At 36.5% G+C, this 15113-nt stretch overlaps 3 protein-coding genes across 9 annotated transcripts in view; all 3 read left to right on the forward strand.

Moving 5' to 3' along the window:
• The first annotated feature begins 421 nt into the window (after nt 1-421).
• LOC113056839 (T-cell leukemia homeobox protein 1-like) lies at nt 422-6327 on the forward strand. Of its 3 annotated transcripts, none has more exons than XM_026223740.1 (3): nt 422-1453; nt 2474-2711; nt 3576-3658. In XM_026223740.1, exons 1-3 carry the CDS (start codon nt 985-987, stop codon nt 3622-3624), a joined length of 756 nt encoding a protein of 251 aa, XP_026079525.1. In that variant the 5' UTR covers nt 422-984; the 3' UTR covers nt 3625-3658. The 3 variants fall into 3 exon arrangements, with proteins under 3 accessions (XP_026079525.1, XP_026079524.1, XP_026079523.1); XM_026223739.1 differs by having other exon boundaries at nt 436-1453; nt 2510-2711; nt 3653-6327; XM_026223738.1 differs by having other exon boundaries at nt 985-1453; nt 3653-6327.
• Nucleotides 6328-6999: 672 nt separating this feature from the next.
• sdhaf4 (succinate dehydrogenase complex assembly factor 4) lies at nt 7000-8156 on the forward strand. The gene is made up of 3 exons (XM_026223741.1): nt 7000-7172; nt 7378-7506; nt 7728-8156. Exons 1-3 carry the CDS (start codon nt 7094-7096, stop codon nt 7835-7837), a joined length of 318 nt encoding a protein of 105 aa, XP_026079526.1. The 5' UTR covers nt 7000-7093; the 3' UTR covers nt 7838-8156.
• Nucleotides 8157-9064: 908 nt separating this feature from the next.
• Nucleotides 9065-15113, forward strand: part of LOC113056842 (stromal membrane-associated protein 1-like) — a 99455-nt gene continuing 93406 nt past the window's right edge. For 4 of the 5 annotated variants that reach the window (XM_026223742.1, XM_026223743.1, XM_026223745.1 and 1 more), the window contains exon 1: nt 9065-9385. In XM_026223742.1, the coding sequence (XP_026079527.1) occupies nt 9268-9385 (118 nt within the window). In that variant the 5' untranslated portion in view covers nt 9065-9267. The remainder of the gene's footprint in view (nt 9386-15113) is intronic. The other variant, XM_026223746.1, reaches the window with a different exon arrangement.

Genomic DNA, 15113 nt, shown 5'->3' on the forward strand with positions numbered 1-15113 from the left:
GAAGGAAATCGATAACATGGAAGTGTTTGCTTTTCGTCTAATGTGTTGCACATTTATTTTGTTATTGTTTTATTTAGATAGATTAATGCAAACAAAATAAAATGAATAATTAATACAAAAGTGAACACATGCACTGCAAAGGATCGAAGTATCTTACCAAATGAATTTGAATTACACATTAATTCTGTCGTAACTCACCATATTTAAAATACATATTTTAACATTTAAACAGACTTCTATGTAAAATTTCCTTCATATTTCCTATGTTGTGATCAGTAAGCATCTTTTTTTTTTTTTTTTTGATGAAGAATTATTCCGATAAAAATGAGTGGTTTATTCAGAGTTAATTCCACAATGAAATTGAATATAATTGACAGCTTTTAAAAGGCTTGTGTGATTGATATTTCTCACTATAAAATATTGACAAACCATTCACTTGAGTTCATGGTCGCGAAATATTGACCTGTTACAGTTAAAAAGACTTGACCTCGAAATCACTGCCTTATCCTCCTCGCAGGATCAAAATATCCAACGAGAATATATCTCAGCAACAGAGACTGCATTGCCAAGTTAATGATGTAATTGAAATGGTCATTTTTGTGTTGTTTTGAAAAATGTTTGGTGTTTTGGTTTAATAAATCATCCCTTTGAGTTTCCCTGCTGAAAAGAGAATTCCAGTGCGTTTCATTGAACAGACTCGTCGTGCTTTCTTTAGCCAATTGGGGCTCTCTCCCCAGAACTGGAGGCTTAATTTTACCCAGCCTCTTTGGCATTTTGATTGATGTTCCCGTGGCTCCATCCGGCAGGCTATAGCTATAAGGGTAAAGGGAGGCAATGAAAAAAGGCAATCGTCTGTAGTTCAGTCCTTCTCACACATGCAGTCAGTGATATTATATAACGAGAACTGCGTTTTAGTTGCTGTATGATAACTTGGGTGAGGTGGAGGATCCTAGACTCGCAGGAGCGCGCGCGGCTCTCCACATCATGGATCATATGGGAGCGCATCTCCACCAGACGCACGCAGACACCATCAGTTTTGGGATCGATCAGATTCTTAACAATGCAGACCAGGGGAGCTGCATGATCTCCAGTCCCAGAATGCAGGACCTGGACTACGGTTTAGGCTGCATAGTCAGCACAGCCTATAATACCATGACTGGCAACTACAATGTCAATAACTCGGCTGGATACAATGGAAACTCGTGCAGCGTTGGCTCCCTCAACGGCTCGTACAACATGAATTTTGGCACGAATGTTAATGGGAATTGCCTTAATTCTTCGGGAGTGATCCGGGTTCCAGCGCACCGGCCGCTGGGCAGCGTTCACTCGTCCATTCCCACCAGCGCTGCCACGGTGCCAAGTATGGGAAGCATGGGCACCATTAACAATCTCACGGGATTATCGTTTCCGTGGATGGAGAGTAACAGAAGATTTACCAAAGACAGATTTACAGGTAATACAAATCTCTCGAATCTACGTTCTTATTAGAAACTACACTGTAAAAATGTTTTCATCGTGTTTTGATTTTATCAGTAATTCAGTGATCAAAGCGGTCGAAAAACGTACTGTATGTTGTAATTAGTTCAATTCAATTTACAATTTGTAGGCAGCAATTAAACTTTTTAAATATGTATTCATTTTTAAAATACATGCACTAATTCACAATGCCTTGACTGTAAAAGCCACTCCATTAAATCGTTTTTTCCTTTTGTTCATGCCAAGGTTATTAAAAAAATCTAATTAAAGTTTGAATTTGAAGTTGTCAGAAACAAAATAACACTCGTAAACGATCGTTTCTATACACAATAACAATCACTACAAATGTAGGCCTATCGTAGGTCAAAGAAAAGTAGCTTAAACATCATATCCGTACAAATGTTTTTCTGTGGTGTAAATGATTAAGGAGTTTATGATTGTTCTATATTTAATTCCTAACAGTATTTTTTCCTCACATGAGAGCTTCGGTGTAGATTTATCACGTCTGTAAATGTTCCACATGGTTATTACTGTATTAGCATTATTATTGATTTGACCCTTAAAATCGATTTCACCGATTTAACATGATGTGATCAGGTTAATTAATTCCAAATAAAAAAAATTTCGACTCGAATGAAATCACTTGATTTAGATTTTACCATAGGAGGCACATTTCTTATAACTGACAAAACATTTTTACAGTGTGTCTGTTTAGAATATTTATTTATTAAATTTCACACAGTGGCCGTATTAAGAAAATGCTAAAAAAAAAAAAACTAAGAAAAAATGTATTTTCCCTCAATTGGCCCATATAGCTATATTCCTGTCTATTTGCTTGCTTGGTTATACTTTCTCGATATATTTCGTGATTGTTGCATGTTTTTTTCAAAGTACAAAAGTCTTCTTTCATCTCTGGAAGTCTCGTTTGCTTCTCACTGCTTGGCTCTGTCGTTTTGCTGATTTCTTCCGCTTGCTTTCACTCTGTCCCTCAATCTAGTGGCCCTCTCACCGTTCACTGTAACACGCCGTATAGGTCACCCGTACCAGAACCGAACGCCTCCGAAGAAGAAGAAGCCCCGGACGTCGTTCACGCGCCTCCAGATCTGCGAGCTGGAGAAACGCTTCCACCGTCAGAAGTATCTGGCGTCAGCTGAGAGGGCAGCATTAGCGAAAGCACTTAAAATGACTGATGCGCAGGTCAAAACATGGTTCCAGAACAGAAGAACGAAATGGAGGTGAGCTTTTGTGATCTAATCATGCTTTTACACTCGCACGCAATGCATTCTTTTTCGTCTCACCATTAAACCCAGTTGAGCAGCTATTTGGTTTTAAAACATCCATGAGGTCAGTTAGGTCAGTTCCATAATGCATTCCATATCGTGCTTTGGAAGGCATGTTCATGCAGTTCGCTCAGTAGCCTATTTAATAGATAATAAAATCAATACATCAATATATGTTTAATTGACTCCATTTAGTTTGGAATGACCAATATTGGTTGACTGTGGCCTGCTTCTTGGCAGTGTAAAAAAGGTTCTATTTTTTTCAATTGGGGACTTTTACTATTTTTATTCCAGCTTCTTCTATTTTATGGTACATTCTGCTAGGCCTGGAACAGAATTGGAACAGACCTAAAGTCATTTTAGCAGACACTGATGGGCCATATCGAGTGTTTAGAAATCGACAAATTATGTTGTATTGTTTCCCTAAAGTCTTAGTTGTCCTGATGTGATGACATTTATGCGCTGCCAAAATAATTGATCACAACAACTTAAGTGCACAGACATTTATGAAAAATAAATGAAAATGATATGATCGTGATTTTGAATAAAATGTATAATAATGTGCAAATAATGTTTATATATGCTAATGTTGCTAAAATAAGTTGTTTGCAACCATTGACTCAATTTTTTTGTTTAAGGTATTAAAATGGTTTTAATCAATTTATTTTAGCCATATTTAAATAAGCAAATTTAATTTACTAACTTATATAGATGTATAGATAAAGCCTATAGAAAAAAAATAAGTTGTGTGCAACCACTACATCAAAAATAAGTATAGGCTATATATTTTTTACTTTAAGTACAACTTTTTTTTTTCAGTGCACTAACTAACAGGCTGTTAGAAATCATGACTGAAATCACCAACTAAATGACTCCTGTGATCCAAATCCATGCAGGCGGCAGACAGCAGAGGAGAGAGAAGCCGAGCGACAGCAAGCGAACCGAATACTTATGCAACTTCAGCAAGAAGCTTTTCAAAAGACTATAAACCAACCTGTTACTCCGGACCCAATCTGCCTCCACAACAGCTCTCTATTCGCACTTCAGAACCTCCAGCCCTGGACTGAGAACACGGCAAAAATCAGCAGCGTTCCCAACACCGATTAAAAGACTTTATGGACGTGCGATGTACAGAGGAATATCTCAGCATCACATTACTTTCTTGTTTTTACCGTAATATCAGTCTTGAATCGAACCTAAAATATGCAGCTTGTGTAAAACAGCTAGAAAACTTCCTGCTCTCCGTTACAGCCGTGTATACCTATTTTTTTTTTTTTGATTGATTTTATCATTTCGATTTCAACCAAATGTAAACATAAAAGACTGTCGTATTTCGTTTGTATCAAAAACATTAAGTTTATTTTGTACACTTCCAATAGCCTAACGTTTGAGGTAACACTTTATAATAATTTTCATGAAGTTACAAAATATTAGGCTACAAATAAAGTATTCAAAAACCAAACGAACATCCGATTACTCGCAGAGTAATGGGTTGTTTTCAGAATGGGCTATTAATTTAAGTACCTACTATTTAAAGAATCGTCATATATCAAATAGTGCCCAGAATTATGGTAAATATAATTCAAGAACACACAGGAATGTCACCAAGCAGACTACTGCTTGATTTGTTGAATATCTAAAGCAAAACGCGCACCTCTCTGTTGTGCATGGAAATCCTGTGAGCTTTGTTATAATTAATATCCTTGTCATTACTGTCAGGAATAGACACATGCAGGGTGGAAAGATACGACCCCACTCTCTGTCGGCCCCACCCTGAGAAGCTTGCACCTCTTTAACCCGCAAACAAGTGAAAATTAAATTTTAGGCTATGCTTGAGGCCCTCCTTGCCAAAATTAGTGTGATTAAACTTACAGACCATCTGACAGTTCACAGCCAAGAGTCCCTCAGTTAGTGTAGATAGAAGTGTCGTGTAAATGTATAGGCTATACTTAAAACACTGACAAAAGTATAGTTAGCTATTCTGCTTATATCGGTTCTTGGAATTAAAATTTCTAATTGTAAATTTCTTTAAATTTAAATATCTATTTTTAAACTAAAACGTAGGCTATTTTAATAGTTTTAAATAGGGAATTATGGGTAAAAAGCTAAAATTGATGAAGAGGCACCGGATACAGCGCGTTCTTGTGTTATAAACTCCTTAAAGAAAAGAACGAGCGTTCGTAACCTCGTTAAGTAGCCAAAGCTTTATTTGAACAAATGTACTGTTTTAACTGCATTCAACTAGTAATCTGATTAGCATTACATATTGTTATGATTATGAACAAACCTGTGAATTAAAATATATTCTACAGGAAAAATGGGCCTGAACGATTGTAATTATTCATTCTTGAGATAGTAATTTTTCCAGAGGCGTGATATAAATTGCAACAGCACTTGTTATAGAAATATGTTGCTGACGTTACAAAAAGATTATTCGTTAGCAAATATACTTCTTTTTACATTATTTGTAAATATTTTTTTCTGTGTTACACTTATGCTAAATGTTGTCGGGAACCATCAGAAGCAATGACCCCAAATATTCCAGCCATTCTTAGAAATTAAAGAGACAAAGACGAAATATCAGTGCTCAGTAACACCTTTACTTAAGTCTATTCTTATTTTGACTGAATTTTCATTTCACACAACCAACAGTATATCAAAAGGCAGATCAGCTTGGTAGCACTGATATGTTTATTATTCGTTTACTTGGCTGTGATTACAAGATTTGTATTTGTCCTTCACTTTATTCAGTGATGTCGGCGTGACCTATATAAATTATATTTTATTATAGCTTGATATGAATGATTAAATATCTGTGGTCATGTCTAAGATTGGGTCATTGTAAATGTTTGAATTGTTTAGCGTTTTTTGTTGAATAATAGGGCTAATAGGCAATAGCAACACAGGTTTTGTCATTGTGGAGAAATCCCAGATAGCCTATCTGTGATGAATCTATACTCAAGTGAATGACAGTTTTGGTTGCATGATAAATGGATGTTTTGTTTTTTTCTGTTCTATTGGAGAGTGCAAAAGTATGTTTATGATAACTATGTGCAGATGTGACGGTGTTCCTGAAAATAACCAGAAGCGTAGGCTATCCAAAAATGCATCGGAAGGTGGTTTAAGTTTCATCATCTCTTCCGAAATAGTATGATGTGTTACATAAGTGTCGTTTAAAAAGTTCCAGAATGTCAAGAGATGGAAGTCATTTAGGTAAGTAACTACACGAACGTGGGGAAATAGGGCCATCTCCTTATAGAGCTCCAAATCATAAGACACACGAAAAGGTTGATTTTATAAAGGCTTTATAACATATAAACATCTTAATATCTTAGTCTTTTAAAAGCATTATATTTTTTTAAAAAGTATGTAACTCCTTGATAGTTGCGTAGGTCCTACCTACAATTAGGTCTAACAGTATTTCCCACAGTATTAATTGCTATTAATATGAGGAATAGCCTACAATTTTCCGAAAACACTTTACCATCTGTGGCTTTGATAAAAATAATTCTAGCTAAGAGTGTGAAACATTTTGGAAAAAAGTGCGGGTGCATTTACCAATTGTTGCATTATTACTATTTATTATTATTGTTATTATTATTAGCCTATTTTTATTATTATAATTTATTATTATTTACATAAGGGCGCGTTTATATTTTCATATTGTATTTGACACATTTTATAATGTCGTGTATATATTAATAATAGCAATTAAATAGACAAGACATTGGAATAGTGATTGGTTCACCTTTTTTTACGAGCACACTGTAGCCTGATAAAATTTGTTTCAAAACAGCAGGCCCCTTGTTTTCTTTTTGCTATTTCAATGCAATTAAGAAATGTCACCTCATATTCCACCCAATACATTTACTTTAATTAGGCTAATTAATAACTCATAAATTGTCCATATAGTTGTTTATGCCGTCTTGTCTAATAAAGCCTATCATGTTTTTTTCAGCTTGTCATTTTTATTGCATTTGCACGGTACCATAAAAACAGTAGCTATTTTTTTTAATTTTCTCAATTCTTTAAAATTAGCTTACCATTTTACCGCTTATGCCTCATCTGAAATATTATTTTGTAGTATTTTATAACTGGTTTTCACAGTCTTTCTCTCATTTGTTCTTCGCTTTGAAAAGTTGCATTCAAAGCAGATACATTTACGTAATATTTGGTTCTGCACTTCTGTAGCGCCGACGCGACCCTCTCGAGTGTATTTTGTGTCCCTAAATGATGACGCATGCATCGTCATTTTCAATCGTCAAACGTTCTTCAGTTGTGTAATTTTTTTGCTGCGACAAGGGAAAAAGTTCACAACAGATTAGGGTCTATGCAACATGGCTCTCTTACGTTTTTGCTGTACTACGGCTAGAGGTTTTGTAAAGAGAGGTTTGATTTTACAGTCGACTTATACTGGTGAGTGCACTGAAACCTGTGGTTAGTTTTAACAGTTTATTATTGACATGCTTGCACAACATGCATTGATTTGTATTAATGACAGTAATATGCATATTTGCTAAACATCCTTTATATTGATGACACAGAATCGTGTTTGAGTCTTAGGAAATCCATGTCAATTTGCGACAGATTTGTTGAAGGGTCTCGCTGCTCTTCTCTGCAGCATGTCCCGGGACAGCAGGATATGCGTCTGGTGTGACCAAAGATAAAGAACCGTTAAAGAAAGCGAAAACGCCCCAAGGACGCTTTGACATGGAGGAAACTGAATCCAAATCTAAAGATGTTTTAGAACGTAAGAACACACATCATTTATGTTATACAGTTATAGGCTATTATTTGAAAAATTAATTGCATATAATTACATATGCAAAGGGTATCTATTGAAAGGATATACACATGAACTGTTAGCTCAGAATAAATAAGTGTTTAATTAATGTATTTACGTTTATAAAATTAATATTACATAATACAATAATAATATTATATAATAATATTGTATTTCTCCCTTAACAGGATTTCCAGAGGATGTGAATCCAGAAACTAAGGAGAAAGGTGGTCCCAGAGGTCCTGAACCTACAAGATATGGTGACTGGGAGAGGAAGGGACGTTGTATTGATTTTTAATTTGCCCTGCTAAAAATATCCAAATGTATTTATTTTAACAATTGAATGTGATGAATACTACTGCATACAGATACAAAAAGATAATTTCTGGAACAGAAATGTGTAAGTGTTTCATGATTGAATGGGCCTACTATGTAGAATGAATAGTTTGTGTAAAAGTAGTTTGAACTACTTGAACGGTTCTGTTCAGCCTCTAATGGACATTTTGAAAATAATCTATTATCGGCAATCTAATGTTTTTATTCTCTTTGAAAGTGTTTAACACAAATTTCTGGAAGGCCTGAAAGATCTGTTCAAAGAATAAACATATTCAATGCAATATTTTTTTTTTGGTCAAAGTTTTTTTCACCAGAACATGTGTTTGTTATCATGTAAATTAGTCAGATTTATTTGGGGGTTTAAGACTGCAAAAGTTTTCATGTATTTGCACATGGATTGTTACAGATAAGCATTAACGTATCAGCTTTTAAGGAGAGGTTAAATGCATTATCAGGGCACATCAGCAAGGCAATGGTAGAGACAGCCAGGGGTGTGTTTCCCAAAACCATCGTTAGTTAACTATAGTCATTACATTGAATTCTGTTATCAACGATGGTACTTGACCATAGCTGCTTTTTGGAAACACTCCACTGATCAGCATTTAAATTAATATTTGCCATGGTTTTACTATAAAAACTCTACAAATGATTGTATTTTGTCTGATATCATGCAAGGTATTATAAACCCTGAAGGCAAATTCAATAAAAAAAAGTTATACATTGCTGAACAATATAAGAATTCTGACAATATTTTTTTGTTTTTCATATATAATTTATTTTCTATTTAATACATTTTGTCTAGATTTTGTTTATCTAAAACAATTAAGTGGCTAAAACTTTGCATGGTTTAAATTTTTTGTTTAAAATTAAAGTTGTAATAATTTAATTATTAAGTATTTAAAAGTTTATTGTCACTTTAAAAAATTTAGACAGTATACTTTCGTATACGATTTATGATTCAAAGAGCATAATTCCATATTTCGCGTCAAACCGGCTGGTCAACCTACCAACGCATACATACGTCAGCAGTGACGCAAAAGTCGCATTGCCCTCTTCTATTTACATTTCACAAAGCATAGGTCTGACTTTTAAATCGATATAAAAATAATATACTACTTACATTTCATTATACGTTCTCCCAGTTCCCTCTTAATTTTAATTCTATTTTAATCGGCTCACCGTACCTTCCTCGTTTCCGCTTCCGGTGAGTTCCTCCAATCGGCCATATTCCGCCGCTCCGTCTCAACCCAGCCGCCGCTCCGTTGCCGTGAGCCCACCATAGCTTCATTTCACAGGGGATGGTCTTCCATTTACAACGATACAATTGAACAGAGCGAATTGGGGGCAAGACCGGTGATTTTATCCAGAAACGCTGACAGAAATCGGGCCGAGATGACGACGCGATCGGAGAGGGAAAAGGCTCAGAAACTGAACGAGCAGCATCAGGCCATTCTGTCCAAAATGCTGAGAGAGGATGATAACAAATACTGCGCCGACTGCGAAGCCAAAGGTATGATGACCGAAAATCTCCTCAGCTGCTGTTATAAACTCGCGTTTGATGTTTTGATCACCTGTACGCGACAGGACTCTAGTTACACACACGGCTGCTCGGGTTTCTCACGGCTCACGGTCCTGAGTCACCGGGAGGAAAGCCGAAATGGGTGTCACAACCGATTCAGACAGCGTATTCGATCACGACTGAAATGAACGATGAACAGACCCTGTTTCGGTTGACAGCTCGCTGTGCTTTGATATCCGGCGAATCTGTATTCAGCCTTGTGTCCTTGACCAAAACCATTATTAATGCATGAATGGAAAACCAGTGTGGAGTTGAACTGATCAGCAGGTCGGATACTGTCTGTCATCGTTAGATGTTATACAGGACAGATTAACCTAAATATGTGTACCTGCTTTTTAATGATGCCACGGAAGTGATGCCTTTGCCCCACATATCCACCTGTTTTATAATGGTTCATCCTGAAACCGTGTATATAATACCCTATTATGTGTCCGCAGGGACTATGCAGCTAGAAGTAATACTCTACCATTGAGCAAGTGAAAACAGTTTCTACCAATATCTTGTTACTATAATAGCTGCTCAAGTGGGTGGTCTCTCCTTTTTGTTTGAGGGTGTTCACTTGAAATGCTTATAAATGTATCCATATAGAGTTTTGGTGCACACAGGGATGGTTGTGTTTTATATATGACAAAATAATGTGTAACGAATGTTAAGGAGGACTAAAATGATGGTCAGATTTTAAAGACGAAGTGGAAATTTCACATTTATTTTCTAAATGCATGTTATAGTGAACAATTAATCTGTGCATGTTTCATAGTTTGAAAATGTTTAGTTCTCTTGATGTTTAATCAGAACGTCATAAATTCAGTCTTCCAGTGAATAAACAACTGATGAATAAATCCAAGAGCAGCCCTACATTTGGTTGTTGTTAAACCATTGCGCTCGGATGTAAGCCACAATACAGAAGAAAAGATGTGTTGTCATTTTCAGACACAAAAGATGCAAGCAGATCGTACACTATTACTTTGGTGTGGTAGTGTGCAGTTGTGTTGATCTGAACATTGACAGCAAACTGCGTTCTCATTTCCTCTTGGTTGCATGGTGCATATCCATTTTTCTGCCTTTGTGGCTGTGACATTGCTGTTGGCCAGCTATAATCTTACCAAAAGAGCTTGATGCAAGCTCACAGGTGGCCTGTTACAAACTCCGATATCTTTTTCCCAGATGTTTGCTTTAAATTCTGTTATAATCCCTCTTCTGTCTTCCCATCAAAGTCTGTTTCTCCATAGAGAGCATATGTTAAGGCAGTCCTCCGCTCTGTGCTGATGTTGCAGGCCAGTACCTTCTCAAGCTCCCGTCTCAGCTTTCGTCCAGTTTCTTCCACTCTCAGCTCTCTGGTGTCTTAAGTGCAGCCACACCTCACTGCTCAGTTTGCATGGCCTCTTTCTGACTCTTTCTTTCTCTTTCTAACACAATGTCGATGCTGATGGGTGGAGTTTTGTAGCTTCGTTAGCTTATGAATGACAGCTTTTAGAGAATGTTATATTCAACATGAAATATAAAAAAATCTAATTGACTTTTTCTTTACATCCAAAAATGAAAATTGTCATCCTTTACTCTACCTCATGTTGTTCCAAACCTGTTTCTTTTGTGATGCATTACAAAATATTTATTTATTTATTTTTTTTAAATGTTGGTATTCATGAGTATTGGTGACCTTTGACTTCCATTGTATGTTCCTAATGACGCTCTGTATCGATCTTGTGTATGAATTATATCTTAAGTACATTATCTGGGTATTAAGCTTTTTGGAATTTTAAGTGTGAACTCATTATTCGCATAATGTGGATAGTGCATAAGCACACAAATATTTCTCAAAAAACTGGTCCTATTTTCCACAGAAGAATGATACATCATACAAGTTGAGTTTTTTTTGGTGAACTATCCCTTTATTATAATTTCTAGGTGTTCAAGCTCAGGATTCATAAACCTATTCTGCAGCTTTGTGATTTAATCTTTGGCTATTTTATAATTTACCTTCATTTAATTCCTAAATTTTGGTCTTCCAACTTTTGTGGTCTTTTTCAAAGGATCTCATTTTGTGATAGTGAGTAAAGGATGACATAAGTGATTGCTGTGGCTTTTTCCCTTATGTTTGTGCCATCAGTGAAACTTTGACTAGACTTGGCTGTAGCATTGACAAACTGCCGTGAACTTCTGCTCTAGCCAAGTAGTATAGTATGGAGATGGGACAAGTGTGGCACCGCAGGAGCTGCTGGTTCTAGCCGATGGATGTGATTAGATGTGACAGAATAGTAGGGATCGGTCAGACATGGCTGAGCACAGTGTGTCCAGAGGCTTTTATTTACTCTCTGCCGTGCTGCTCTCTCACTGCCTGATGTCACTGTGCTCGCTGTCACTGACATGCAGAACATCACTGGAAAACGAAACCATGCCAGCCTAAGTTTAAGGTCATATTTGCTTTGTCTGTGCAGGTTTTGTGTTAGCCTGAGTGTCATACATGCTACTAACAGTCTGTTTTTATTTTATTTGTATTTTTTATTTTTTGCAAACGTGTGCTTGCTTATTTACACTGAGTGCAATTGTTTGCTCGAGCTGTAGAGCATTAGATATTCCCATCTTTGGAGCTCAGGGCACTTGTGAGTCACACACAGACTGTGGCATGCCTGTTGTCTGGTGATAAGAACAGAACCTATTTTTCGACAGGTCACCTGCTTTAGTGCTGTGGGATGAGGGCTGTTGTCAGTGAGGTCATATATTATACTCCTTATTGGCTGCTCAGATTGTCAGAAGGTAAAGGTCTTATTCTTCACTTTCCATTTAACCACGGGTTTTATAATAAAAGGCAGACTCCAATCTTTGCGTCTTACACCAGTAGTTAAGCTGATGTAGTGGGTGGTGTGATTAGTAGGTGCCCGGATTGGAGCCGTATTTTAGCCACCTCACAATTAGAGCTCACAATTATCAGTCCGATTTTGTGGTTAGATGGATACATAAAATCCCACAGATCCATAGTCAAATCAGCTAATGGAAAGCAATGTATACACATTATATCTAGACAGTGAGCCTGTTCACATGAGCTTTTTGTAAACATCTGTGGACACAGATTCTGGGAATGCCTCTGGGCATTTCTAGTAATGAGTAGCGATCCAATCAGGCCTCAAGACAACAGACAGCAGAGAGTCCTATAGTGTGTGTCTTTGTCTTTCATGTTTTAAGTGCTGATAGAAGTGTGTGTGTGCGTGCGCTGTATTGGTCTTGCATTGTGTCTGGCAACTGGAGAGTGTTGAGAGATGCGTCTATTTGATAGGATCCCCATCCTTTACTTCCTCTTGCACGCGCCACAAGGACAGACAGGAAATGTGCTCTGGTACTTCCTCCTGTGTGCTCTCTTTCACACTGTCACTCACAGAGATAAGAACTGCTGAAAGCCTGCGTCAGCAGCGAGCATCCTTGTGTGTGTGTGTTTTGGTCTAAATCCTCCTGAAGTTATGTTTAGCGGAGAGCATACATTTGTAAAGCTGGAGAGTACAAATATTATGGGTGAGATTAATGTGATTCATTTATTTAAAAAAGAAAAGTGCAACAATGACTTGTACATAAATTTCATAGAGAGGGATTTTCCTAGCATCTGTGAAAATCAGCCTTGAAGACCTGTCTTCATGTTTTTGCTCATTTGATTGAGTCCCAGCCGCTACAACAAGTAACACAGCTTGCCAAAGCACTCTTACTGAGAGCAGGAGCACTGCTTGTGTTCTTGCTTTCAAAAACAGCTAGAGGATCTTGAACGGTGGCCAAAAACATCTTGCTGTGGACTGTTAGGCCAGTGATAGGCTTATATTTATTGAAATGACAGTATATCAAACTAAATATATTTCTAAAGAGAATTCTGCCAGAGTAATATTCTTTAATTAACTTAATTCTAACTTTTTCTGTAAAAATGTATATTATTTAATATCATGTAATTTGATTCATTTTATGCCTAATACCAAAGTGTAATGGGTTGTTTAAAGATAATTGTTTTGAATGAGATTAATAATTTTATTCAGCAACGAAGCATTAAATCGATAGGCATGACAGTAAATACATATTACAAAAGTTTTCTGTTGTAAGTTTATATTCTGTTGTAAGTGCGTTTGTGTGTATGTATGTGTGTGTATGTATGTGTACAGTACAGTACAGTACAGACCAGTACAGACCAAAAGTTTGGACACACCTTCTCATTCAAAGAGTTTTCTATGACTATGAAAATTGTAGAGTCACACTGAAGGCATCAATGGCTATTTGAGCAAGAAGGAGAGTGATGGGGTGTTGCGCCAGATGACCTGGCCTCCACAGTCACCGGACCTGAACCCAATCGAGATGGTTTAGGGGTGAGCTGGACCGCAGACAGAAGGCAAAAGGGCCAACAAGTGCTAAGCATCTCTCGGGGAACTCCTTCAAGACTGTTGGAAGACCATTTCAGGTGACTACCTCTTGAAGCTCATCAAGAGAATGCCAAGAGTGTGCAAACAGTAATCAAAGCAAAAGGTGACTATTTTTAAGAACCTACATAGAATATGACATATTTTCAGTTGTTTCACACTTTTTTGTTATGTATATAATTCCACATGTGTTAATTCATAGTTTTGATGCCTTCAGTGTGAATCTTCAATTTTCATAGTCATGAAAATAAAGAAAACTCTTTGATGAGAAGAGGTGTCTAAACTTTTGGTCTGTACTGTGTGTGTGTGTGTGTATATATATATATATATATATATATATATATATATATATATATATATATATATATATATATATATATATGTATGTGTGTGTGTGTGTGTATGTGTGTGTGTGTCATTATAGGGTGGTTGTGTACACACTGCCAACAAACATTTCAGTTCAAACAACATGTAAGTGAATTTTGCGTCCGATGATTTGCATCCTATTTGCATCTTCATTTGTCAGCATTATCTCAAATATGTTCTGATAAGTTCTGATTCATTTTTCATTGATTCATAGTCCCTAATATCAGTGTAATGTGGTATGTTTTTTTAGATGTATAGTAACTCTTCATTCCAGGAAATATTTCACCAGGATTTCCCCTGCTATGTGAAACAATACTGAGTCTTTCCTCTTTGTGTCAGGAGTGATGTGCATGATCACTATCTCTGTGGGTGAATTCTAGAAATGCCTGCTATAGCAGCAGCTTCCTTTCCTTTAGGCTGGACGGACAATCCTGCTCAGGCTCTGTCTAAACATGCTAACCTTCGCAAACACCGATGATGTCATTCCCATATGTATGACGGTTTTAGTAATTACAGGCTGACAAAGCATGATGTGTCTTTCTGACTTGTTTTCAGGGTTTTATATAGGGCCTGGGAAGTGCACACATTTACAAGTTTTCTAAAAGCTGATTATAGAAGGAAGTCTGTGGAATTCCAGCGAATAGATTAAAATGTAGGGGAAATCAAATTATACAAAACATTTAATAAATTTCACTTTTAAATATTTGTTTATTAATGCAAATGTTTGCTAATGTGTACAATTTGACAGTGATCTGTGGACACTGGTTCTTTGTCTAGTAGCAAGTCTGTTAAAGGGATAGTTCACCCAGAAATTAAAATTAGATGTTTATCTGCTTACCCCCAGCGCATCCAATATGTAGATGACTTTGTTTCTTCAGTAGAACACATACAAAGGTTTTTAACTCAAA

Source organism: Carassius auratus, chromosome 38 (genome assembly GCF_003368295.1).
Source record: "Carassius auratus strain Wakin chromosome 38, ASM336829v1, whole genome shotgun sequence".
In the NCBI taxonomy this organism is placed as follows: domain Eukaryota; kingdom Metazoa; phylum Chordata; class Actinopteri; order Cypriniformes; family Cyprinidae; genus Carassius; species Carassius auratus.

What these genes read in the sequence shown, in the direction of transcription:
- LOC113056839 (XM_026223738.1), top strand. Translation starts at nt 985, where the DNA reads ATGGATCATATGGGAGCGCATCTCCACCAGACGCACGCAGACACCATC. An exon ending in TACCAAAGACAGATTTACAG is followed by an intron (nt 1,454 to 2,473) that starts GTAATACAAATC and finishes CCCTCAATCTAG; the next exon opens with TGGCCCTCTCACCGTTCACT. An exon ending in AACAGAAGAACGAAATGGAG is followed by an intron (nt 2,712 to 3,652) that starts GTGAGCTTTTGT and finishes AAATCCATGCAG; the next exon opens with GCGGCAGACAGCAGAGGAGA.
- sdhaf4 (XM_026223741.1), top strand. Translation starts at nt 7,094, where the DNA reads ATGGCTCTCTTACGTTTTTGCTGTACTACGGCTAGAGGTTTTGTAAAG. An exon ending in TTTACAGTCGACTTATACTG is followed by an intron (nt 7,173 to 7,377) that starts GTGAGTGCACTG and finishes TCTTCTCTGCAG; the next exon opens with CATGTCCCGGGACAGCAGGA. An exon ending in ATCTAAAGATGTTTTAGAAC is followed by an intron (nt 7,507 to 7,727) that starts GTAAGAACACAC and finishes CTCCCTTAACAG; the next exon opens with GATTTCCAGAGGATGTGAAT.